Source organism: Camelina sativa, chromosome 17, assembly GCF_030686135.1.
Source record: "Camelina sativa cultivar CO46 ecotype springtype chromosome 17, ASM3068613v1".
NCBI classification, from domain to species: Eukaryota; Viridiplantae; Streptophyta; class Magnoliopsida; order Brassicales; family Brassicaceae; genus Camelina; species Camelina sativa.
This window is the reverse complement of record NC_141896.1, coordinates 29,014,769-29,041,810: the sequence shown is the minus strand read 5'-3', so window position 1 is coordinate 29,041,810 and position 27,042 is coordinate 29,014,769. Positions and strand designations below refer to the sequence as shown.

Below are 27,042 nucleotides of genomic sequence, written 5' to 3'. Positions count from 1 at the left end.
TAATTTTTTGGAACAGAAGTTTTGCGTGTAACCAATCTGTTGGACGCCTCTTCGGTCGTAGTTGAATCTTTGGCTCAAATGAATGGGCACGAGTACTGATTGCCGTGTTCTGATAAGTGGGAGAGGCAGCATAAAAGATCCATTAAGGTTTAACATTTTTCATATGTTCTGATATGAATACCCTCTTCACTCGAACTGTATACAAATATTAAAGAATTGGACATGCATTTGGTAATGATGAGTGGGTAGCCAGGTTACGATCAGCTCAATGCTCCCTTAGTCAGGATCCAGAGACGTATGAGTTAGGCTGATTTCTTGGGTCATCCAGATTGTGGAGCAAGCTTAAAATCCATGTACTTTCTTCTCCTTTTATGTTTGTTGTCCCATATGAAAATTTCCATGTGTTGTGAAGTTCTTGTTTTTTACAATAAACATAATATTTCTAGGGGATTTTGTTGATTTATTTTATTGAATAGTACTTAATAGAAAATGTAAAATGGAAATTAAAATACAAATCAACAAAATAAGGAGGTCTATTTAAAACGATAATTCTTGAAAAAACTACTTCTCTGCTTTGAAATCTCAATCACTCCTTTGTTTGTAAGAACGCCTTCTGTAACATAAAAGATATATTAATTGTAGTGAACTAAAGTGTATATCTATAATAACATAATTCTAAGTATGATAAAATTAAAAGACATGAAACAAAAGATGATACCTCAACAAAAGGAAACGATAGATTATTGATTGGTTTGTCTAGTAAAGGTTTTGGAAGACTTCTTTAAAAACAACATTCTTTGTTGTCTGCCTTGGTTGTCCTTTTTTGTCTGTAATGAGAATCTTCAAACCTGATTTAGACTGAACTCTAGACATGGCTACATACAATTGTCCATGTGAGAAAACTGGTCTTGGTAGGAAAATTCCCACACGTTGTAGTGTCTGACCTTGACTCTTGTTGATAGTCATAGCAAAAGCTGCAGCTAAAGGAAATTGCCTACGCCTCATTTTGAAAGGCAATCTTGTATCTGATGGTGTGATTAGCATTCTAGGAATAAGAACTATCTTTCCAACTCTATTACCTGTAATGACTCTAGCTTCAATCACATGATCTGCCATTTGCGTTATCTGTAGCCTTGTCCTGTTGCATAGACCTTTAGATGGATCAATGTTTCTTATCAACATGACTGGACAACCTATTTTTAGGCACAAACAATGGTTAGGCAAACCCGACACTTTTATACTATTTAGAAAATCTGGAGAGTAAACTGGGTTGTTTGTAGAACTCTTGTCGGAAGGATCTATACTATCCGAGCTTAAATATATTCTTTCATCACCTACATAGAAATAAACAAAAAAATCTCAAACTTATACTTCAATGTTTCAATCCGTGCTATAGAATTTACTATAGAAGTAACTGTAGGGAAACTTACCATTCAACATAGAGAGCATTCGTTCATTAACTGAGTTGACATCCTCATTTGTTGGACATAAAATAGCTCTTCCTTGAAAGAATGTAGGATCCTCTTCATTCATGAAAGAACTACCATAAACTGACTCTATAATTGTCTCGATGGGATCATTTCCTTGAGTAATTAAAAACTCTTGTGGGATATCAATTTCTGCTACTCCATCGTTAGGCTGTGAAATTTTGCCATCACCCACATCTAGAATCCACCTAGAAAATTCTTCAATATCCTTTTTTCTGATTCCGGAATGTTGGCCAAAAGTCTCATGTTCTTTGTTAGCTTTAGAACCTTCACATGCTCCCATATATACGAAGAGTTTAACGCAGCAAAAACTATTTCTTCCCTACCAGCACCATTAATCACCGGCAAAACTTGTCTGAAATCACCTCCAAATACAATGACTTTTCCTCCAAACGGCTTGTCTTCTTTATTCATGATATCTCTCAGACTTCGATCCAAAGACTCAAAACCAATACTTACTCATCATTGGTGCCTCATCCCAAATAATTAGTTTTGCTTTTTCAATTAACTCACCAAGATCTGTGCCTCTTGCAATATTACATACGGATGACTCATGCGGATTTATTGGGATCCCAAACCTAGAGTGTGCAGTTCGTCCACCATCGAGAAGCAATGCAGCAATACCACTTGAAGCGACATTTAATGCAATATCTCCTCTATATCTTATAGCAGCCGATAACAGTTTCCATAGAAATGTTTTGCCAGTTCCCCCAAAACCGTATACAAAGAAAGCTCCTACTCTATCTTTATAAACAGCATCTACAATCTCAGTATATATCTGTTTTTGCTCTGAAGTAGCCATAGATAACCATTCATCATGCTTAGCTTTCAAGTCTGGATTGTTGTGCTTCAGTTCATCTAGAAGAAATTGGTTGGACTTTTCTACTTCTTCCATATCAACCTGAGGCATCTGTTTCCATTTCGTAAGGGATGCTGCATTTCTGATTAGCAACTTTTCTATTTCCTGTAAAGCAAATTTTTTTTTGTCCTCGTCACTTAAAATAAGATCTGCACAGTTTATTGAATCATTTGAGTATAGTATCTTTGGAATACTTATAAATAAAAAAAAACTACTTGCAGTAAAAAGTATAAATCCAAAGAAGGGATATTTCTAACCTGGTTGATTCCACTCATGTCTTTTTTTTCGCTCAATATCCTCAGATAGAATTTTCCAACTTTCTTCCCATACAATCTCTGGTTTACTCAAACTTGCTGACAGTAGCATGATGACGAAAAGCCTTCGAACATATTTTGCTGAGCACCAAAAGTTTGCTTCTTTAATACCGTTGATGTATTCTTTGTCATCATCTAGTAATCCAAGTGCAAAAACTGCATCTCTGTAAGAGTTATAAACCACACCATCAACTGTCTTAAGATCCTTATGTTGTTGAGGACCTCGCCGGATATTTAAGAGGATTCTCAAAAAATAAGAGTCCTCTATAGCACGTGGAACAAAATTTATTCTACCAATAGCAAACCCTCTTTCTCTCGGAGCGAATTTTTTCTCTTTATTATTCCATGTAAAGTGATTTGGAATCTCTTCATATAGGAGTTTTTTGGGATCAGCAACCTTCTTAATCCTTTTCTTCCCATTAGAACGATTGAATGACTTTAGGTTCTTCTTATTCAGGTCAAACCATGCTAAAAACTGAGTCATCTGATTACCTAATCTCTCCATCACAGCTTCAATTGTTTCTCCTTCTTTGATTACAACCGGCTGCAAACCCTCTTCGTGAAAAGTAAGTTTGACAACAGGTGTTGTCCTATGATGCATTGGAAATTTAAAAATTCTCCACATAGCTTCACATGCTGAAACGTATCTGTAGACATCATTAAATCACAGTTAATAGAATTGTACAATAAAGCATAAAAAATGGAATTTGAAAAGTGTGTGAATATACCTGCAATCAAAATAATCTTGAACTTCATCGATTTCCTTTTCCTTTGTAGTCGCTCCACCATTTACATTCATTTCAACATCTCCATCCTTTTTATGTGGTTCGACAGTAACTGTAACACGATCATGTCCTTTGTGGATATATTTGAAGAGATATTTAATTGAACCTGATTGGTTGCACCATTCCACATTAATGTGAGCACGGTAAGGAAGAGATAGCTTCTCATTGTATGGAATGACATAACGGTTATCGCATTTGAAACCATTTTTCTCAATGTAACCTCCGTTTTTCCTCCTTTTATAAACTGGAAATCCTTCTTTATCCACCTTAGTAGTGTTGTTAAAGCTTTTTGGGAAACACTTCGTACATTTACCATCGACCATACATGGTGAATTTGGATTAGCCGCTCCACATGGTCCATGAATCATACAGTCTTTAACAACTTGATACAGCTCTGGTTTCTTCACTTTATCTGGAATCTCGGCAGATATGATCTTATCAATATCTTCAGATGTTGTAAACTTACAACTTGAATGCATAAACAATAATATGTGAGCATGAGGAAGTCCTCTTTTCTGGAATTCGATTGTGTACATGGCTGCAGTAAAAGAAAAGTAAATAAGTGAGATTTAGAGATAAACAAACATATTTAAGTGATGAAATTTTTAAAATTGCATAGTTTAAATTATCTTGAAAACACGGCATATGATGTCTGGTCTGTCATCATGCTTCAAATTGCGTTTTTTACAGAATCGAACTATCTCAGGCCACTTTGGATTGCATGTAAAGGTTATGAACAAATCGAGAAATCCGAAATGTTTGCATATAACCATTGCATCCAAATAATTTTGAGTCATATACCTTGGTCCACCTGTAAAAGATGCTGGGAGCGTCACTCTTTTGCCTTGGTTCTGTAGATCATTATTACCAGATGAAGCTGCCTTCTGAACTGATTCAAGATTTGTAGTCCTGAACTTTATTTGATTCTTCTTAATAAAACGCAACCTATTTGACTCGATCATTGTGAAAGCATCAACCACAAACTGTTGCAGCAAGCGCTTAGACCTTAACAAAACATGTTTTTCATTTTCTCTTTCATGAAGTCTGTAAGCAAAAAATTGTCTCATACTGACATCTTCCTGCTCCTTTTCTCCACGACCTGATGTTTTAAGTTTCTTTATACCAAGCCTATAACCATCCTCTCCATATGGAAACAATAGAGGATATTGCAATGCTAGATAGGCTAGATGCAGTTCATGAATCCTTTTTAGCTTCCCGGAATGTTCCTGTAAGACGATATCACGTTTATCCATATCTTCATGAAAATCTCCTGGTATTAAAGCTGCGACTTCTGATGCTGTTGGCATATTGTATAGCCTTCCATCAGTTGTGCGTTTAGCAATAATCCTCATGTGAAACCTTTCTTCATCATTAGTATTAAATCTGTCTCGGGCAGACCTAAATGCATCAACATGTGGGTTGATCTGATTCAGTAGCTTGATGATGCTTTCAATTATTTCCTTTCTGAATTTTTTCTTTCCTTGCCCATTATCAGGATCTTTCCCATTACTATTGAATATCAGCAAATATATATTTTATGAGATTATGAAAACCTTAATACAATGATCCTTAACTAATAGACAGTGCACTTTCTTAAAATTAAAATATACCTCATTATGTTCATTCTGTTCTCCACTTCATTTGCGGTGTCGATAATGTAGAGCTGTAGAAACTTTGCTAATTCGCCAGGTTTTGGCTTTAAAGCACCCATCAGATGGTAGTTTTCTCCTTGCAATGCAAACATTTGAGGGCCACGTCCTTTAGGAACACAATGATCAACTCTGCCACCAATAGATGTAAATGAGAAAATCATATTGTGAGCTCTTATGTTATCTTTAAAATTTCTTGCTAGTTCATCATCTCCAGTAAGAAGTTGCCTTAGCAATTCAGGAGACTCTTTGAGCGATGGTAATGTAATTTGTCCTTGCATACAACATGCTGCAAATTTAGGATTTTTAGCATTCCTCCTTTTGTTTAGACGTTCTCCATACCAGAAGATTGCACCACAGTGTTCACAAGTATAGTCTGGATCACCGTCATCAACATAATCTGAGTATTAACAGGAAACTGAATTATTAGTTTGAAACTGTATCTAGACTATGGTTTTACCAACTTATTAAAAGACGTAGTTTATCTTACCTATTTCGTTTGATTTGTTAGCCTTTGGAGGAATTGCAGTTTTGGAACCAAAGACCTTTGCTATACTTTTCTCTAGCATTGTAAGAATATCATAATGTTCTTTGGCCTGATATATTTGTTCGTCTGTAGAGTCTTCAATTCTTCTAGCTTCATCCATTTCCTCTGAAAAAGTTTCACTACTTGTATCTTCCTGGCTACTACAGTAAAATTCCTGATGGTAATCATCTTCTAGATCCTCTGAGAAAATATTGAAAACATTGGCCACATTGATTACAGTGTTCTGGGTTAAAATAACCAAATAAAAGTAGTTAGTTAATATTTTCACAGGTATTTTGAAAGCTGTTTTACCTTCCGATTGATCATAATAGTCTTGAAATTCAGAATCCTCATCTGAATCTAATATAACACCACCATGTTGACCATGAGGTCTTGTTAGATTTCCGTCATTATGGCTATAATTCTCCTTTCTGTTTACACTATTGAAATCTGTCTGATTACCTATGATGTGGATAAATTGGAAATTTTAGTATTCAGTACTTACAAAAATATATATAATTCAATAACAACTGATCTAATCTGCTGTTATGTCATAATCTGTTTGATTTGCAGGTCTATTTGGTGTAAAAGGAGTAGTCAGTCCACCTGTACGGAAATCATGTAAGTCTTGATCATTCTCAGTATGTTTAAAACGTAATGAGCAGCAATTATTTGATTATATACTGAAATAGTTAATTTAGTTTAAGAGAATCCTATCTAGTACTTACTTTCTTGAGACGCTTGATTTGTCCATGTCTTTTCGAATGGACTTGGAGAAGTTTGTCTTCTAATACTTTGGCTTCTTGCATTATGAGCAAATTGTAATTCATATTTGCTTTGCGGTGTTGTTCCTTCATTGCATATAGTGGATACGTTGTTGTTTGATGATTGTCCCGATTGTAACTGTGGGGTGTTTGTAATATCGGACAAAACCCTCCTAAACACAGAATTAACCGACACAGGAGTTTTCATTGTATATTCTTGTTCTTCTGTGAGTAGATTATGGGTATTAGACTTCTCTGTAGACCTTATCCTTTTAGAAGTCTTAGGTACTTTCTCGACTTGTCTATCCTTTGGTTCTTTTCTCCTTTTCATGATGATGATTCCTGTTAGACAATAGAAGAACAATGGACAATGGTTTTAAATGTATAGTGAAAAAGACATAACTTGTTAGGCAGATGATAGCAAGATATGCATATAATGGTGTATTCAGCTTTAAAATATGTACCTGGTGGAAGTTTGTATACAATCACAGGTAGTAATGGTTGCAGGGTTGTGTGTGGAAACGAATGTGAAACATAAAAGGGCCATTTCATACCCGTACACACTCCGAAAGTGCGAATTGCTACCTGTACAAATAAGGAGTGCCAATTTATACATGTACCCTAAGACATTTCAAATTTCATACCTATACTCACAAAATTGAGCTAATTTCACAGTCCACGTTAACGGAATTAAGTCAACCGTTAGAGATGCTAACTCAGAGTCCACGTAAAATGCAAAAACGACGTCGTTTTGTTTTCTTCGAAAAAAAATTATGGAATAAACACACACTAGAGGTTCGAACCCACAACCTCTTCCGTATTTAGCATAGGACTTAACCAGTTTATCCCACAACAATTCTCAAAAGAAACATACAAACTTATTAATATAAACCTAAGGTAGCATCCATCGAAATCGAAAAAAATTGTGGAAATCCCCACTGCCGCGGGTCGAACCCAAGTACTCAGATAAAGACAGCATAGCACTTAACCAACTGATCCCACAACAATCCTCGGTAATAGCACACAACTTTGTCTTTATAAACCTATAAGGTATCTAAGTCCCAATTAAATGAATTTGAATTAGGGAAAAAATAAAAATCCTAGGGTTCTTCTTCTATCAAATATAACTGATACATTTATAAATTTATATTTAAATTATAAATTTATAATTTATAACTGAGAATTAAATAGATATTTATAAATTAAGTATAACTGAGAATATATTTATAAATTTATAAATTATCAGTTAAATGAAATGTTTAAAGTTTAAGGTTTAAGGTTTAAGGTTTATAAATATTTCATTTAATTTTTAAATATAAATTAATTTAATTTAAATATAAATATATTCTCAGTTATATTTAATTTATAAATTTATATTTAATTCTCAGTTAAAATTATAAATTTATAAATTTAACAGTTATACAAATTTATCTTTATATTCTCAGTTATATTTAATTTATATTAAATTTATAATTTATAACTGAGAATTAAATATAAATTTATAATTTATAATTTCATTTAATCTAATTTATAAATTTAATTTATAAATTTAAATTTACAAATATATTCTCAATTATATTTAATTTATAAATTTATATTTAATTCTCATTTATAAATTATAAATTTATAATTTAAATATAAATTTATAAATTTATCATTTATATTTGAGAGAAGAAGAAGAATCCTAGGATTTTTATTTTTCCCCCAATTCAAATTCATTTAATTGGGACTTAGATACCTTATAGGTTTATAAAGATAAAGTTGTGTGTTATTACCAAGGATTGTTGTGGGATCAGTTGGTTAAGTCCTATGCTGTTTGTATCTGAGTACTTGGGTTCGACCCGCGGCAGTGAGGATTTCCACAATTTTTTTGGATTTCGATGGATGCTACCTTAGGTTTATATTAATAAGTTTGTTGGTTTCTATCGAGAATTGTTGTGGGATAAACTGGTTAAGTCCTATGCTAAATACGGAAGAGGTCGTGGGTTTGAACCTCTAGTGTGTGGTTATTCCACAAGTTTTTTTCAAAGAAAACAAAACGACGTCGTTTTTGCATTTTCGATGGCAGTCAATACACATGTGGACTTTGAGTCAGCATCTCTAACGGTTGACTTAATTCCGTTAACGTGGACTGTGAAATTGGCTCAATTTTGTGAGTATAGGTATGAAATTTAAAATGTCTTAGGGTACATGTATAAATTGGCCCTCCTTATTTGTACAGGTAGCAATTCGCACTTTCGGAGTGTGTACGGGTATGAAATAGCCCTTTTCCCTAGTAATACCACCTTGACGATATTTTTGGGATAGTATGGTTAATTTACTGGTAGCCATATTCGGAGGATATTTTAAAGATCTTATAAAGGAAACCTCTTTCCACCATTTTCGCAATAAGCATTTGTTAACTCGTTTTTAGATGCTTATAATTCCTTTTTTTTTCCAAATTTTCCAAGTTGAGGGTCATATATAATCTATTTTCAAATAACTTCTGTATTGTTCTAACATATATGTGTGATTATTATTCAATCTTAACTTTGGATTATTTAACTATTGTAGGATTGCAGAATGGGTGCGATGAGGATAGTAAGGTGTTTGATCGTCAAGTATATTTGCTAAGTGATGGTACTGTTTTTATGAGGTATATTATCTACCCTGTTATTTTATAATTTAGCTGAATTTCACGTGAAAGAAAATAGAGATTAGATTTATAAATTAAATTGAAAAGCCATCATAAAGCATCCCCTTTAAGAAAATTCAAGTACTCAAAAATAGTTAAACTGAAAATAAGACCTTAAAAAAACACTTTTTAGGTGGAATCTATAGAGTAATTATAATAATATAATTGCTCCACACACACACCCAAATTATTCAAATAAAATAGACTAAAAAAGCATGTTTCTTTATCGCTACTCCTTTTGATCCACCACAGCTCCCATGAAATCCTACTCCTTTAACTCAGCAATCTTTTCAATCTTAACTTTCTTCATCATGATTTTCTTTAGTTCTTCAGAATCACGTGCTTCATTGTCAGCCACAGCATGTATTTTTTGCATGAGATTGGTACCATCAGCAACCTTTGGGGTATCATCTATAATCTCTTGGTCGCTACTTCCCTTAGTTTTTTTTTGGTTTGTCGATGACTGATTTCTTTCGTCACTGCAGTCTTCCTTTCGTTTTGATGAAGGAGTAGCCACCAAATTCATTATGCTATCTGATTTCTCTTCACTATTAGTAAGCATTAAAACCTGGAATCAAATTCAATATAACGATTATTCCCACAACTGTCAATCTAAACAAATTAGCAAAGTAAAATTATTGAACTTGAGTTAATCACATAGCTACCTGGTCTGTAGAACTAACTGTAGATAGTTCCATTGGGCATTGTGAATGCGTAGCAGACAAATCATCATCGAATGTGTGATAAGGTAAAACTTCTTCTACTTTGTACTCATCATCGCTTCTAGTTATATTGTCTTTCCCGATTGAGATGGCAAAATGATATTTTTGACCTATTAGTTTTTTAAGTACATCCGGTAGACAACATGGGTCGTCTATCTGAAATTTTAAACATTCATCTTAATATAGTGTTTTAATTAGGAAACAATATTAAGATAATAAATTTAGATGTTGAGTAAATCAGTATTATACCTCAGGCCCGCAGCTTTCCATGAGTTCAGAGACTTCTTGCCCAATGATTTCCTTCGCAGAACTATCAAATAAGAATACCTTCGCTTGTCCTGTGCTATCCTCTATTAGCAAATGTAGCCAGTATCTGCATAAGTTCTAATGTTTAGTTTGTTCTGAATTTAAGAACTTGTACAGGGTATCTAAAGCATTACAAAGCAATCACCTTAAAACAACTTCTGTCACTTCTAGCCTGCATTTTTGACAAACATAGACTTGTTTCTTGTCGGTAGAAATACCGGCTTTCTTTCCTACCTTTTTATTGCAGGTCACATGACAGTAGTAATACCATGACCAGTCAGTGTCAAATCCCAGGATTGAACACTTGATGCGAACATTTTCAGGCTGTTGTCCACATTGTACAGATTAGTATACATAAACACATGTAGAATAAATGATTGATGTAATAAAATCCTAACCTCATAAGAGTCCATCAGCTCCGCAACTATTCTCAATGGAAGCAGACTTGCCATTTGATCAGTTATTTTCCGGTTTTTCAATCTCGGTTTAGGTCCCAAAATGGATACGGCAAGACCATCCGATGGTAACCTGAGATATAGTTAGTTAGTGTTTCAGCATCTATTTAATGATACGACTTTATATTTGTAATGATATCAATTCTTACAGGTTTTTGAAATCCACTGCCTCCGGTATGTCTGGGTTAAACCAAACATCAGATGCATCAAAAGAAGAAGCAACACTCCTCACACCTATTACTAAATTACTTCAGCGAATATGATCAAGAGCATACTTCCACCGTTTAATTATTATATATTATTATATATAGTGAGTAAGAGATGTTATTCTATATAGTGATTAATATATATAAATGAATAACCTTTGTACTCTACTACTTTGCCCCATCGAATTAAACATATGACCATCCCACCAACCAATTCTTTAGATATTTGGTTCAGTTGATCGGCCCATTTTCCCCAAAGAGTACAGTTTAAGATGTTATTCCTGGAAATAAATTTCAAACAGATATGCATTATCAGTTTAATTAATTAGATATAATTTATGGTATATTCCGTAATTGACTTACTTAACATCTCGTAATTGGAAATCAATCTTCTTCCTTGGGGTTCCTTGAACATCTAACAGCTCTATTTCTCTGACGTTTACCATTTGACTAATCACATCTACAATTACAAAAGTCGAAATTAGTACCTATATAAAAAAATATAAACCAGTAAATATTTCTTATACAAAACGTCAGATTTACTTACCGACCAAATAATTTAGGTCTAAGTTACCTTGGTTGATTTTGTTAAAGTTAACCAAATCAAGCCAAATGTTATTGGACATAGGTTTTGAAGGAGAAACCTCTGTTGTATACAAAAAATTAATTTTGTAAGGATTGTTTGTTGACCAATATTGTCCAGTGACTTTAGTGACGGAAAATTCTTCAATGATCTTCCAATCTCCTTTTATAAGATGTTTCTTAAATTTAGTAACATCCTCTTTTTTTACCCCTGCTTGGATCTTGTTACCCTGTAATAAGAAGATGAAAATATAAAAAATCAATGCTCATAATATAAGATTTATAGTCTTTATAGATTAAAGATAATAGTAAAGAGAGAAAAAAATTTGCATGATTTTGATAAACAATACTTACATCTTGATCCGCCAAAACCATCTCAAATGACATTCCAACATCCTTGGAATAATTAGTCCAAGTATGCAGTATCTTTGCCCGAATACACCATGAATTTTTGTAGGGTTTCAGATGGTTTAACATTGTGAACTGAGAAACCATCATCATTTTTTTGTGTGTGTTTAGGTATATGAATATGAGCGAGATATTTTTTGTGAGAGATGATTTGTATTATTTATATTGGCAGTTTTGAAGATTCTTCCGTAGATTAAGATATTAGGATCAAGATTAATTGTGATTATTTGCTTAGATTTTATTCTTTTTTATGCTTATCAGTATTTTTTGTGGAGAATTGATTCAGAATATTCTATTTATTGGTTTTCTAATCAAATAAAATAATATGCTGTCATTACCTATCGTATGCTTTATATGCTCACGATTTTTATGCTTTTTTAAATATTTAGGTGTTAAAGAGAATTAAGATTATCTCCTAAAATCTTCTTTGCACACCTATTTTATAACAAATTAATACAAATTTTTTATAACCTATTTATAACCCACTATTAAAATTATATAGTCTACAAATTGAAATCGTGTACTTCCGTTTTATTAAATAGAGAATTTCTTCATTAAACCATTAAAAAAAACAAATTGCTAAGTCAAAAGAACTTACAAAAAAAACACAAACATGCACCAATAGGCCCATTAAGAAAATCTATCATAACGAAGAATTTAACAAAAGTAACCTTTTTCACATTTAAAAAAAATAAAAATAAAATAAAACTAACCCAAAAAGTGCCGATATAAATAATACAAATCATCTCGTGTACTTTTTCTCCAACATGACTCACACATTTAATCCAACGGTTCTCCTTCCTTCTCTTTTCGCAATCATCGCTCCCCACTCACTCAAATAAAAAAAAAAATCAAAAATCAAAAATATCTTTTTCACAGCACCAACGAAAAAAAAATCAAAATCACAATTCAAAAAAAAAAAAAAACACACAAATCTCTCTCTCTCAGATCTGAATCGTTTCATCATCTCCGATCTCTCTAATGGCGGCACCACCAGCATCATCCTCCTCGTCGAGGGAAGAGTTCGTCTACCTCGCGAAACTCGCCGAACAAGCGGAGCGTTACGAAGAAATGGTAGAATTCATGGAAAAAGTCACCGAAGCCGTCGACAAAGACGAACTCACCGTCGAGGAACGTAACCTCCTCTCCGTCGCTTACAAAAACGTAATCGGCGCTCGCCGTGCTTCGTGGCGTATCATCTCTTCGATCGAACAGAAGGAAGAGAGCCGCGGTAACGATGACCATGTCGCCACGATCCGTGATTACAGAAGCAAGATTGAATCTGAGTTATCCAAAATCTGTGACGGTATCCTTAAGCTTCTAGACACTAGGCTTGTTCCAGCTTCTGCTAATGGTGATTCCAAGGTCTTTTACCTTAAGATGAAGGGAGATTATCATAGGTATTTGGCTGAGTTTAAGACTGGTCAAGAGAGGAAAGATTCCGCTGAACATACTCTCACCGCTTACAAAGCCGCTCAGGTGATTGATTCTCCGATCTGAAATTTGGAATCTAGAATTTGGTTAGAGATCTATAGTTTGTGAATCTGTTTGTTTGTTTGTTTGTTTGTTTGTTTGTTTGTTTGTTTGTAGGATATTGCGAATTCTGAATTGGCTCCAACGCACCCGATTCGTCTTGGTTTGGCTTTGAACTTCTCTGTGTTTTACTATGAGATACTTAACTCTCCAGACCGTGCTTGCAATCTCGCTAAGCAGGTGATTGAAAACGTTTCTGATCTGTTTTGAGGGTTTGAGTCAATTGTGTTTGGTACTCTTTATGTGTATATTGATTAATTGCGAAGTACGTACGTATATAAACAGGCGTTTGATGAAGCCATTGCTGAGTTAGATACTCTAGGCGAGGAGTCATACAAGGACAGTACCTTGATCATGCAGCTTCTTCGTGACAACCTTACTCTCTGGACTTCTGACATGCAGGTAGCTAAACACATCTTCCGTTCGTTGAAACGGTTCATTGTTTCACCTTATGTGTTTCAATCAAACTGATAATGGAACATTAGTGGATTATGATATGGAGAGCTTTGTTTCTGTAATCATTCTCTAGATATAATCATAGGTTTTGAAATCACTCATTCAGATGGTTCACTTTTGCATTATGATAACAGTCTGATTGATGTTTCAGCCTTGTGTTGATAATATGAGTCTGTTGTGTTAATTTTGATGATTAATTAGGACGAAGGTGCTGAGGAGATCAAAGAAGCAGCAGCAGCAGCACCAAAGTCTGCTGAAGAACAGAAGGAGACCTAAGTTTGTGACTTGTTTTGTTATTCACTCTATTCTAAAGTTATCTGATAAATTATGTTTCTGCTTGGTGGTTTGTTTTTCTAATCTTCCTATTGCTATCCCGAAGCTTGTAAGGCCGTCTAATTCTTGTCCTTGTTTGCTTTTTTTTATTCTTCTTAATCGTGGATGCTACTGGATTTTTATCTGTTTTTTCTTCTTCTTTTCCCTTTCTCTTGATTGATTGCATTTTAGGTTTATGCCTTGTGTACTGAAACTCAGTATTCTCCCTCTTATTAATGATTTGCCATTCATCCGGTGATGCGTCCTTTGTACACATGTTTTGCAACTGTGTTTGCTTAGGGTTGAACTGTTTAATAATGGGTGGCTTGCTAATGATGACGCTGATAAAGCTTTGAACGGTTACAAAAACTAGTTTAAAGCTTGTATCAATCACGGTTCAGTCCATTTCTTTCCTATTGTGATACACTGATACTAGAGAACACAAACCCGTTCGTTACCGTACGGAGCTGGAATTGATTGGACATGATTGATCAATTTGAAGTTTTGAACTAATAAGTTTATCACAAGTCACGGTTTAGTGCTGCTGTTATTAATTAGTGAAAACTCTCGTTATATGCATATGTATAACTTTGCTTTGTACAAAATGATAGATACATAAATCAGGAATGACAAACCCATTTAATAAAATTTGAGATAATGCATCCAAGTTTGAAAATATGTGAACTGTGAAGTTTATTACTTTTTTTTTGTTGTTGTCTCATGCAAGTCATATTTTCTTTTGATTTTTAATAATCGGTTGTGTGATTGTGTATGAAGTATTTTTTTTTTACATGTTTTCCATTCCATTGGCTTTTCGATGACATCCTAACATGATCAGTGTGTCAATTATTATCGTCATACACAACACAATTTTTGCGCCATCCTTATACAAATTATGTTCATTATTATTTGATATAACAAATACAATTTATCATTTGTATTAAATTTTTGTCATCAATAGTTAATTTTGTTGATTTGATTTTTATACAACTAGTTTTACTACGAACATTTTTGAGGGGGGAAGGGGGGTGAAACTTTCTCATTCACCTCTTCTTTATTAGCCAATCAAAATTTGTCAGGTAATCTATGTAATACTTAATATCATCTTAATAATTAAAGCAATTGAAGTAAATCAACATATGGTAGTTTAATAGATAAATAAAAACTTAAATATGATTGTAATTGATTTTCACTCTGAAATCGGCAAATTTATAATAATTGAGTATGAAATTTGATTTTTATTTGAGTATAAATATATATTGGCACTGTGCGTTTGTGCAGATAAAAATTGATACTTTGAAAATTGCATGGGTATGAAATGACGATTTTCCCCACTCTTTTGTACATCCAAATCGACATATAATTTTTTTAACTAAAATTTAAATCCTAACTTTTTTTTTGTAAATCCAAACTGACACATAATTTATTTTAATTGCAAAACCTAAATCTTAATTTTACTTTATAAACCCAATCCGACATATAATTTTGTTTAATTGTAAAATGTAAACTCTATCACATTTTTAAAAATCCAAACTAATATATATATATATATATATATTTGTTTAATTGTAAAAACTAAACTTGAACTATTATTATAAACTCAAACTACTATTCAAACTCAGTAATATATATCCTTAATAACTTTTTTTTCTTTTTAATTTTGATTTATTTTAAAATATAATATTACAAAACAAAATTTTAATTGGCTATTAAAGAGGGGGTGAATGGGAGAGGTTGAATTTTTCTTTTATTACCTTTTTTTCTTTTCTCTTATGATGAAAAGAACCTACTCATTAATCCATAAAGTAATTAATCATTTTGAAATATATTGTGCAAAGAGTAATTAGTGAAAATGGAATGTGTAACAATGTAAAGATAAGCCTTTTAATGACAAATGTTATCAATAGGGTGGGCACTGGGGTAACTAATCATATTCAGTTCGGGTTATTCCAGTTATTTGGTTTTAGCCTTTTAGGGGTATAAGATATGATCAGAATATTATATTTTTGGGTCGGGTTTGGGGGTATAATACATTAGATAAACTATTTTAAAAATTGTTAGATATGAAAAATAATTTGGTTAAACTTTAAAAAATATAACTAAATATTTTCAGATATTTAGATTATTTTGGGTATTCTAATTATTCTAATTTTTGTGGTAACTCGGATTGTTTTCAGCCTAGCTTGCTTGTGACTTGTGAGTCTAGAAAGAATTCTTTTCTAGAAAAGCTATATAACTCGGTTACGCATTTTATTCTCAGTTTGGATTTGGTTCAAATTCGGTTTTCAGGTTTAAAGATTTCACATCTGTTTGAGTAATTTTTGCTGTTCGGTTTGGATATTTCAGGTTGAGTTCGGTTTGAATTTTTGGGTATGGTATATTGCTCATCCCTATTTATCATGGACAGTTCTAAGGGGAGGAAGGTGTGCAACACTGCAGGTGCTCTGGGCCCAAAAAATATTTCAGATTTTGAGAATCAAAACTTTTTGTAAAGTCTTTAAAAAATAACCAGACTTGTAAAAAAAACAGGGCCCATTTTTGTTCGAGACTACAATAAAATAGATTCACAGATTGAAATTAGAAAATAGCAGTCATGTAAAAAACTATAATATAAATTATTAATTTGCAATAATTTTTTTTTAAAAGATAAGATATATGAGATATTGAGAAGCACGAGATTTTTTTTTTTTTTAACACCACGAGTTTTTTTTTTGTTTTTTTGATAACTCTGGTAAATCCCATACCAATAGAGGGGCCCAAAACTAATTCCTGGAATGTACAGCCCACGGATAGACTCTCTTCCTGGATTATTCAAATAGGCCATAAACAATAGCACATATCCATGTGGCTACATAGTAACGAATTCCTTACCACGAGTTTTCTTCCCATTATTATGCTTCATTTTCCTATTATAATGGATTCCTTACCTTGTAATTTTGACAAAGACAGAAGTTTACAACTTGTATTTTCTTAAATATGTCAACGAAGATTACATGTTGTATTATAAAATAAAAAATAAAGATTACAGGTTGTAATTAAAAAAAAGATTATTACAGTGATCCTTAATCAAAAGATTCCTGACATATTTGACATAAATTATCGGAAAAGGGTTTCAGCTCATTTTCATGTAAATAATTTGTTTAATTAAGGGTTGAAATAATGAAATTGAAAACCATCTTATGTCACTATATTTTACCATAGTTATGGCCTTGTTTAGTTCATGTTTTGCATCATATAGAAGTCATTCCTTAGGTTTTATAGCCATTTATGTCCAAATATGCACTTAGGATGTTTAGAAGCATGCATTGCATACATTTGTGCATTTGGAGTATTATTAAGTGTTATGGAGCTCTAAAAGGGTAAGGAAGGACTTGATGTTATTTCTAGAACTAAACAAGAGGATTGGAAGTATCAGGAAGGGAAAAGAAGGCACTCGACCATACAACTCGAGCAGGCACACGGTCGAGTACATGGTCGGGTTCATTACGAGCTCCTCAAAGATCAATCCAAATGTAGATTTTCGGTTGCGATTCAGCTTCAGCCTTCTTCATGAGAATTGTCGGAAATCGAGATATATTTCCAATGCCGGTGGTTTCAAGGCAATCGGAGCTGTCGTGCAAGACTTATACCTGTTTTACTGAACCGATATCATACTAGATCAAAGACTGGAGTTACTTGACGGACCAACCACTCGACCATGCACTCGACCGAGCATGGTCGAGCACTTGCAGCCAACTATCTATTTTGTGCTCTAGCTAACTAGGGCTTCTCCCTCTTTACTATATATATGTGCTGGCACTTGTGGCCGAAAAGGAGAGACCCTGTAGACACCCCATAACCTAGTTTTTGCCATTTTTAGCTATTTTTATATTATTGCATCATCTCTTATCTTTTCTCTAGATTTTCATAGATTTGTAACATTCACAACTTTGAATCTATTGAGTATTTTCTTTCACTTCTTTGTATTAAATTGTTCATCTCATCATTATCTATCCATCCATGTCTATATCATCATTTTCTGGGTTTGTGTTCTTCATGATGATTTTTAGATCTTATTAGTGGCTTAGGATCTTAGGGATGGATTAGGCTGGGTAATAGTTATGGTTGCTTAAACTGATCAAGCTTGATTGTTTAAATATCTCTTCTAGATTAGATATGCTCTATGCTATTCTTATACTGAGAGGGTAAGAATAGATCTTAAGCTTCTTAGCATCACACCAATGTTTAAGTTGCTAGATAAGGCCAATGCTAGAGATTATCATGAAGCATGCTAAGAGATTAGATGTTTTGTTGATTTTTGACTATAATGATCTGTGTTTAATGCCTGCTTTTATATGATCTTTGCTAGTGATAGTTAGATTGGGAGCATCTTAGCTTGATTGTTATTGCCAAGAGATTGAATTAACTTGTATTAGGAGATCATTGTCTAGAGATAGCTCATGTTTGATTGAGGTTTATTGGCTAGTTTAGATAATCATAGCTTGAGTCCAGCCCATGAATCCATCCTTAGGACCCTCTTTATCTATTGATTTACCTGTTTGAATCCTGTTTAATCGATTGCTGTTTGTTTACTTTCGTTCTGCTCTGTTTTGTTTGATGCTCTGTTTCAGTTCTGTTCATTCGCTTGTCAACTCGACCACCCACTCAACCATGCACTCGACCGAGTGCTAGGTCGAGCTCCAGTTTACTTTCTTGTTTATGCATTGTTCTATTCTTGTTTTCTTATACTTATTAGTCAATTCTGCTTAGTATTGTTTATTGCACTTGTTCTACAGTTTAATTCAGCATTACTATTGTCTTAATTAGTTGCCTTAGTTCATTGCATTTCATTATTGTCATTAGGTTGTCAGAAACAAATCAACTTGATATTTGGCTTAACTTGAACGCATTGATCACATATTGACTGCTTACATATCACACTCTTTATGGATTGACATCCTTTATGCTACAACATCATAAGGGTATTGAAACACCTTGCATACATTCTGATCATCACTACTTATGTCTCTGTTTGCATGTCATCATACATTCATTGCATAAGTAGACCTAAAAAAAATCCTTGTTTCAATTGGCGCCGTTGCCATTAGGGTGTTTATATGTTCCAGTCGAGATTTCATTGTTTCAAGATTAAGCTATGTTAATTTTTATTCTATTACTCACCTCTTTCTTGTTCTGGTGTTCTGTTTTGATTCTCAGGTACCTCTCGACCAGGCACTCGGCCGAGTACCTCAAAGCAAACGGTCGAGTGCTTGTTCGAGTACCTGGTCGAGCACCTGCTCAGAGTCTCAAAAACACGGAAGAAGAGGTGGCAATGGAACTTCCACATGATCAGACTAAAGCTCACAGGAGAAGGAAGATTGGTGATAGTGATACTGCCACTACTCATACTTAAAGATATGGGATAGTGCCTCCTCCTATCCACAACACAAACTTCACAATCAAGACTAGTCTGATCTCAATGGTTAAGAGCAGCAGATTTCATGGCCTGCCTATTGAAGACCCACTTGCACACCTTGATGAGTTTGATAGGCTCTGTAGCCTCACAAATATAGATGGAGTTAGTGAGGATGCATTGAAGCTGAGATTGTTTCCTTTTTCTCTAGGAGATAAAGCCCATCAGTGGGAGAAGACTCTACCTCCTGGAAAAATCACCTCTTGGGTTGAATGTAAGAAGGTCTTCCATGCAAAGTTCTTCACTAGCTCAAGGACTGCACATTTAAGGAATGAAATTTCAGGATTTCTACAAAAGAACAATGAGACCTTTTGTGAGACATGGGAGAGGTTCAAAGGCTATCAAACACAATGCCCACATCATGGATTCAGCAGTGAATATTTGTTGTGTACTTTGTATAGAGGTGTTCTTCCCAAGATAAGGATGCTCCTAGACACAGCCTCCAATGGAAGCTTTATGAATAGAGATGTAGCTGGAGGTTTGGAATTAGTAGAGAATCTTGCTCAGTGCAATGGAAATCATAGTAAGGAGTATGATAGAAGCTTAAGGGGAGGTGTTGATTCTGAGGATTGGCATAGAAGGGAACTACAAGCCTTGAATGAGAAGCTTGAGAAGCTAGATAAGCTCTTTCTACACAAAAGAGAGGACTCCCAGCAAAAGAAGGTACATGTTGTTTGTGAAGATGAGCAGTCTATGGTCCCAGTTTATCCTTCACAACAACCCCATCAAGCTCCTGCTCAAGCTCATGAGATGAAGAATATGCTTCAGCAACTCCTACAAAGTCAAGCTAATGGAGCCATGGAAACAAGTAAGAAGTTCACAGAGATGAATAACAAGGTGGACTGCACATACAGTGACCTTAATATTAAGATTGAAGCTTTAACTTGCAGAATGCTTCTCCTAGAGAGCAAGAGTGAATCTTCTTCTTCTTCTAGACAACTCCATGGGACATCAATTAACAATCTAAAGGAGTTTGCCACTGCCCAAGCTATCTCTCTCAAAGAAATATCTTCAAAGCTCCCTGAGGACAGTGACAGCCAAGATGGGGAGGATTTGCTCCAACCAGAGGTGCAGAATGAGAAGAAAACTGAGTTTGAGACACCACTCGACCATACACTCGACCATGCACACGGTCGAGTGCCTGGTCGAGTGCTTGATCGAGTCATTGCTCAAGAATCTAGCAAGCCGGTTCAGTTCATTCCTCCTCCCTATCAGCCACCTTTGCCATTTCCAGGACGGTTTAAAGAGCAAATGCTGAAAAAGTACAAGGCTTCTATTGATAAGCAAGCATTGATGGTCTTGAGTCATGAACCTTTGTTACAAGATGTTGAAATGAATGAGAAGCCACAAGTTAAAGAGCTTGAGCAGAAGAAGCCAACTATTGATGGGCAGACCATCAGGCTTGAAGAGAAAGGTCATGAAACTGAGTCTAGAATCTTTGAGGGTGTGAATGGGGTAGAAACAGAGATTTTAGGTCACTCGGCCTTCCACTCGACCTACCACTCGACCTACCACTCGACCTACCACTCGACCTACCACTCGACCGAGCCCTTTAAGTCACTCGACCGAGTGGTACCAAGTCACCCAAAATGCCCAGACTTCATCCCCAAGCTTCACCAACAACAAGAGCCAAGAAACCCCTTCTCTGATGGTTTGTCTGAGCTTCAAACTATCAACATTCTACATGATTCTGTGAGGGAATTAACAACTAAGGATGAGGAGATAAGTGGGCAAATCAAGAAATTTCATGGTAAAGTTAGAAGTTCTTCTCCAAAGAAAGCAAGGCAATGTCTGAGTATTATCAGCAGACACAGCTCTTTTAGCGTTGACCCAAGAATAAGAGGAGCAATACAATCTTTGGGAACAAAGGGGACTTCATCACCTCTATATCACCCTTCTAAAGCATAAGAAGTATGCAAAGTCAAGCTTAGAGACTTTAAACAAGCTCACTTGGGAGGAAGTCCCAAAGGTATCCATGTACATATTGGTTTAGGTTTCTTGTTATTTTGATGTTGTTTTCTTTTGTGTTATGGTTGATCAGGTAGCATGAAGGTCTTTTAGACACTTGGTGATATTCCAAAAATGAATCCCACCCTCAGCCCATCCCAAGTAATACTCTAACTCTATCTTTGTATATACCATTGCATTTTGATTTTGTGTTGCTTCTTGATTCTTGAATCCTCTTTCAAATTTCTCTTACACAGGGGAATGTGTAATTTAAGTTTGGGAGAGGGTTTGAGATAGCATTTGACATTGTTTTCTGTTTTCTTATTTCAAATTTTTAGCATAATCATGTTAATACTTGCATTGCATCTAAGGCATAGAAAAACCCTAAAAAATTGAAATTTTTGCAAAAATCTTTAGAAAAAAAAGAGTGTTCATGTAGTTTGCATTGCATATTAGGATCTTGTTTAGCATGTTTCATATAGGACTGTTTAATATTTGCATTAGGGATCTATGATGAGTTTTGCCTTGTTAGCTTGTTTAAATTCACTAAACTAGGATCAATGCCCAAGTTAATAGTACTTTGATGCTAGTTGAGTAGTTAGAAGCATAAGATTGAACCAAGCCTTGAATTCCTGCATTGCATTTGGTCTAAATTGAAGCATGTTGTGATTTGATGTCATTTCCTACTTATAAGAACCTACTATTGATTTTCAATTATCAACTTGTGCATTGCTTTAAACTCATGGATACCATATACATATTTGGATCATCTTTTTCCTTTTACCGCTCTTGTTGATCCAAGTAGCTGATTTCCTCATTAAGAATCAGTTTCCCTACTATTAACCTATCCTTCTTTCAAGCCAAATTTATTCTTGAGTGTGTAAGGCCTATTTTGGGATTGAGCTTGGTAGAATGTGTTAGGTTTGAACTGACAAGAGTAAGACCTTGTGTAGTTCTAGTTTGCATTTTCCAAACTAGATAGGACTAGGTGGATCACTTGTTGGGTTTGGGACTTGGCTGTTTTGAAAAGAAAAGAGAAAAAGAGAAAGAAAAAGGTAGAGTCTTTAAGAGGGGAATGTGTAAAATCAAAGTCTAGTGAAAGAATGGGAAGTATAAGATTGTTGAAGTTGGCTCTAGTTAAAGAAAAGAAAGAAAGAAAAAAAGAGTATAGCAAAATGCTTTTATGTCTTAAGAATAAGAAGAAAAGAAACCATAGCAATAAGAAAGAATACCCCATTCCACTAGAAAGATCAAATAAGAAACCTCTCCTAAGACTTTAAAATCAAAAGAGAAAAGGGTGAAAGAGAAGTGAAGAAGATAAAGGGTAGAACTAGGACAATTTGGGTTTAGATTGATAGGATAAACACTTTGGGTATCTTTGGGTAGACAAGGTTTTGTTCTTGTATGTGTCTAAGTGTTCTTACCTTTAGCATTCTTCTAAAGCTCCATCCATTTTTTATGAGAGAACCTTGATATTGATAAGCCCCACTCTAAAAAGAGACCATCATTGTCTCTAAAACCTTTTACTACCAAGCCAAATGAGTTTAAGCATTGCATAAATTGATTCATGTTCTTGATTAATGAATGTTAAAGGAAATGGTTGATTTGAATGCATGTGGACATCTAAGGCTCAAATCAGTAAAGGTTGTGATAGGCTCGTCTAAAATCTTTAAGTACAGCTCATTCACCTTGCATCATAGTACTAGTAACTTGGACATTGATTCTAGCTAGTTTATTAACAAGCTTTAGGCTTTGATATCCCATTTTCAAACCTCACTTTTCTCTCTTGTCTTATTTGTTTGCTTGAGGGCAAGCAAAGACTAAGTTTGGGGGTGTTGATGTCACTATATTTTACCATATTTATGGCCTTGTTTAGTTCATGTTTTGCATCATATAGAAGTCATTCCTTAGGTTTTATAGCCATTTATGTCCAAATATGCACTTAGGATGTTTAGAAGCATGCATTGCATACATTTGTGCATTTGGAGTATTATTAGGTGTTATGGAGCTCTAAAAGGGTAAGGAAGGACTTAATGTTATTTCTGGAGCTAAACAAGAGGATTGGAAGTATCAGGATGGGAAAAGAAGGCACTCGACCATACCACTCGAACAGGCACACGGTCGAGTACATAGTCGGGTTCATAACGAGCTCCTCAACGATCAATCCAAATGTAGATTTTCGGTTGCGATTCAGCTTCAGCCTTATTCATGAGAGTTGTCGGAAATCGAGCTATCTTTCCAATGCCGGTGGTTTCAAGGCAATCGGAGCTGTTGTGCAAGCGTTATACCTGTTTTACTGAACCGATATCATACCAGATCGAAGACTGGAGTTACTTGACGGACCAACCACTCGACCATGCACTCGACCGAGCATGGTCGAGCACTTGCAGCCAACTATCTGTTTTGTCCTCTAGCTAACTAGGGCTTCTCCTTCTTTACTATATATATGTGCTGGCACTTGTGGCCGAAAAGGAGAGACCCTGTAGACACCTCATAACCTAGTTTTTGCCATTTTTAGCTATTTTTACATTATTGCATCATCTTTTATCTTTTCTCTAGATTTTCATAGATTTGTAACATTCACAACTTTGAATCTATTGAGTATTTTCTTTCACTTCTTTGTATTAAATTGTTTATCTCATCATTATCTATCCATCCATGTCTATATCATCATTTTCTGGGTTTGTGTTCTTCATGATGATTTTTAGATCTTATTAGTGGCTTAGGATCTTAGGGATGGATTAGGCTGGGTAATAGTTATGGTTGCTTAAACTGATCAAGCTTGATTGTTTAAATATCTCTTCTAGATTAGATATGCTCAATGCTATTCTTATACTGAGAGGGTAAGAATAGATCTTAAGCTTCTTAGCATCACACCAATGTTTAAGTTGCTAGATAAGGCTAATGCTAGAGATTATCATGAAGCATGCTAAGAGATTAGATGTTTTGTTGGTTTTTGACTATAATGATCTGTGTTTAATGCCTGCTTTTATATGATCTTTGCTAGTGATAGCTAAATTGGGAGTATCTTAGCTTGATTGTTATTGCCAAGAGATTGGATTAACTTGTATTAGGAGATCATTGTCTAGAGATAGCTCATGTTTGATTGAGGTTTGTTGGCTAGTTTAGATAATCATAGCTTGAGTCCAGCCCATGAATCCATCCTTAGGACCCTCTTTATCTATTGATTTACCTGTTTGAATCCTGTTTAATCGCTTGCTGTTTGTTTACTTTCGTTCTGCTCTGTTTTGTTTGATGCTCTGTTTCAGTTCTGTTCATTCGCTTGTCAACTCGACCACCCACTCGACCATGCACTCGACCGAGTGCTAGGTCGAGCTCTAGTTTACTTTCTTGTTTATGCATTGTTCTATTCTTGTTTTCTTCTAATTATTAGTCAATTCTGCTTAGTATTGTTTATTGCACTTGTTCTACAGTTTAATTCAGCATTACTATTGTCTTAATTAGTTGCCTTAGTTCATTGCATTTCATTATTGTCATTAGGTTGTTAGAAACAAATCAACTTGATATTTGGCTTAACTTGAATGCATTGATGACATCTTGACTGCTTACATATCACACTCTTTATGGATTGACATCCTTTATGCTACAACATCATAAAGGTATTGAAACACCTTGCATACATTCTGATCATCACTATTTATGTCTCTGTTTGCATGTCATCATACATTCATTGCATAATTAGACCTAGAAAAAATCCTTGTTTCACCATCCATTCATACAAAGGTTATAAGAAGAACACATAAAATTTGCACTTTTGCAGTATTGCATAATAGAATTTTATAGAATTTAAACTAAGTAGATTTTTTGTTAGATTTTGATCTTTTAGTTAATTTGTATCTCATCATTTTGAGGATTTTATAGAACCAGAATGCGCTCACAAGTTGTAACCCCAACGCCATTGCCTATATATAAGAACACAAAAAAAAAAAAAAAAGATGAAATGGTACGTAACAAGTAAGGACCAAACCCTCCAAGGAAAAAAGAAAAGAACAGTAATGTGTCATATATATACCTTGATGAGAATAGGATTATCAGCTGATATTGTTATGTAAACGAGGTATGGTCCACCCACCATTCTGGCCAACGAGAAGATTGTTGCAAAACACACCTAAACCACAATCATTATTCGTATTACTTCATTTAGTTAACATCTGCATATTTAAAATTTTCTAGGTATCAACATCACATGAACAATATTATTCAATTAACTAGCCATAATATAGCAAATTTAATTTGCAAAACTTTCAAGAATTGAAGACTTGACTATATATGTAACTTGAGGTTTTAGATAACTATATATATATTATATATATATACGATAACTTGAGGTCTTAGATACGATAGTTTTTTCATTTCCTTTTTCCACATGCTAAGCCACAAAACTATAACTATAATCTATAGTTCATTAAGTGTTATGCTAAGAATTACTACTAATTATAATTCAGTAAAAACTATGTATGTAAGTAAATATACTCACATCGGCTGCAAGATTTAGATCGGTGTCTCTATAACCAATCTCTTTAAGAATCTCCCTGAGGTGAAGAAACGGACTCGATATCTCAGTTATCCAAATTGCTGCCACCATCTCGGATCCACACTAATTTCACCCAAAATTTTTTTAAAAAATAATAATAATTGATTTCTCCGAAACGCACTAGCATTATAAAGTAGTATCATAATCAAAAGTATACTACCTTTCGGTAGAAAAGTCCAGCTACAAAACCAAGAATGCAGACAGAATGATGAACCGCATTATCAATACTAATGGCTTGATCAAAGTGGCTACATAGGAGGTCGTAGATCATGTATGACAATGAAAATGCCAACGTTTCCATCTGCCGGAGAGATGAGGTTGAAGCAATGGGACAAACAGGACAAGACCAATCTTGAATCGAGAGTGCTGCTAAAACGACAGCGACTGTTGCGTGAACTGTCGAGACAAGACGAGTGCTGAAGTCGAAGGAAAACTTTGAGAAGATTCGTCGGATGATAATGAACATGAGACCCCATGAGATTACTCCAATCACTGTGATGTTTACTACTCTTATGTATTCTTCCTCCATTGATCTCTCCCTTTTCGTCTAATCTTTCTGGTTCACAGAGCACACACGACTTTGTTATCTAAGATCTTTTTATGCTTTTGGTCTTTATGGGGGGCTATTTAATAGACCAAGATTGTGAGTTGGGTGTATGTTAGTTGGATTCTTCAATGAGGTCGGCCCCATTTATTTTATCTTTATTCTTCAACTTCTATAATTAAATTCGATCCAAAGAGCTCAAAAGTATTATTCACTCTAGCTCCCAACCAATCGGCTAAGTTATTGAATAATGGCTCACCAATGGCAAACTGATTTAGTTGCCGTGTGAATAGAGATGTGCAATAGAAATATACTATAGTTTACAATAGTATATCTATAAGATGTTTTTTTTGTGTGTGTGTATATGACTATGTGTATGTTTGTTTTATTTTATTTGAGTTTTCTTGAAATATTTGTTCGATATATTTTATTAATATTGTATGACCATTCAAATTTTGCAGTATTTCTTTATATTAATTAGTTTTTTTCATTGTCATCTTAATCTT

At 34.4% G+C, this 27,042-nt stretch overlaps 3 protein-coding genes, 1 non-coding gene and 1 pseudogene across 5 annotated transcripts; 1 reads left to right on the top strand and 4 right to left on the bottom strand.

Moving 5' to 3' along the window:
- Positions 1 to 756: 756 nt before the first annotated feature.
- LOC104773656 (uncharacterized) lies at positions 757 to 8,764 on the bottom strand (annotated as a pseudogene).
- A 559-nt stretch (positions 8,765 to 9,323) lies between these two features.
- On the bottom strand, positions 9,324 to 11,830 carry LOC104773655 (replication protein A 70 kDa DNA-binding subunit B). The gene is made up of 10 exons (XM_087496786.1): positions 11,684 to 11,830; positions 11,322 to 11,559; positions 11,111 to 11,207; positions 10,904 to 11,028; positions 10,691 to 10,775; positions 10,485 to 10,614; positions 10,232 to 10,410; positions 10,030 to 10,153; positions 9,724 to 9,936; positions 9,324 to 9,626 (listed from the first exon to the last, which is right to left on the bottom strand). The coding sequence occupies exons 1-10, from the start codon at positions 11,828 to 11,830 to the stop codon at positions 9,324 to 9,326; spliced, it is 1,641 nt and encodes a 546-aa protein (XP_087352912.1).
- Positions 11,831 to 12,469: 639 nt separating this feature from the next.
- LOC104773654 (14-3-3-like protein GF14 phi) lies at positions 12,470 to 14,289 on the top strand. The gene is made up of 4 exons (XM_019242712.2): positions 12,470 to 13,216; positions 13,328 to 13,450; positions 13,556 to 13,672; positions 13,928 to 14,289. Exons 1-4 carry the CDS (start codon positions 12,719 to 12,721, stop codon positions 14,000 to 14,002), a joined length of 813 nt encoding a protein of 270 aa, XP_019098257.2. The 5' UTR covers positions 12,470 to 12,718; the 3' UTR covers positions 14,003 to 14,289.
- Positions 14,290 to 19,752: 5,463 nt separating this feature from the next.
- On the bottom strand, positions 19,753 to 19,858 carry LOC147924454 (small nucleolar RNA R71). Its single transcript, XR_015587899.1, has one exon. It is a non-coding gene; the product is annotated as a small nucleolar RNA R71 (small nucleolar RNA).
- A 5,106-nt stretch (positions 19,859 to 24,964) lies between these two features.
- Positions 24,965 to 26,735, bottom strand: LOC104773651 (uncharacterized). Of its 2 annotated transcripts, none has more exons than XR_015585726.1 (4): positions 26,153 to 26,735; positions 25,936 to 26,055; positions 25,471 to 25,609; positions 24,965 to 25,360 (listed from the first exon to the last, which is right to left on the bottom strand). XR_015585726.1 is itself a non-coding variant. In XM_010498296.3 (4 exons), exons 1-4 carry the CDS (start codon positions 26,519 to 26,521, stop codon positions 25,250 to 25,252), a joined length of 696 nt encoding a protein of 231 aa, XP_010496598.1. In that variant the 5' UTR covers positions 26,522 to 26,735; the 3' UTR covers positions 24,965 to 25,249. The 2 variants fall into 2 exon arrangements, 1 of the variants encoding a protein (XP_010496598.1); XM_010498296.3 differs by having other exon boundaries at positions 25,471 to 25,566.
- Positions 26,736 to 27,042: the final 307 nt, after the last annotated feature.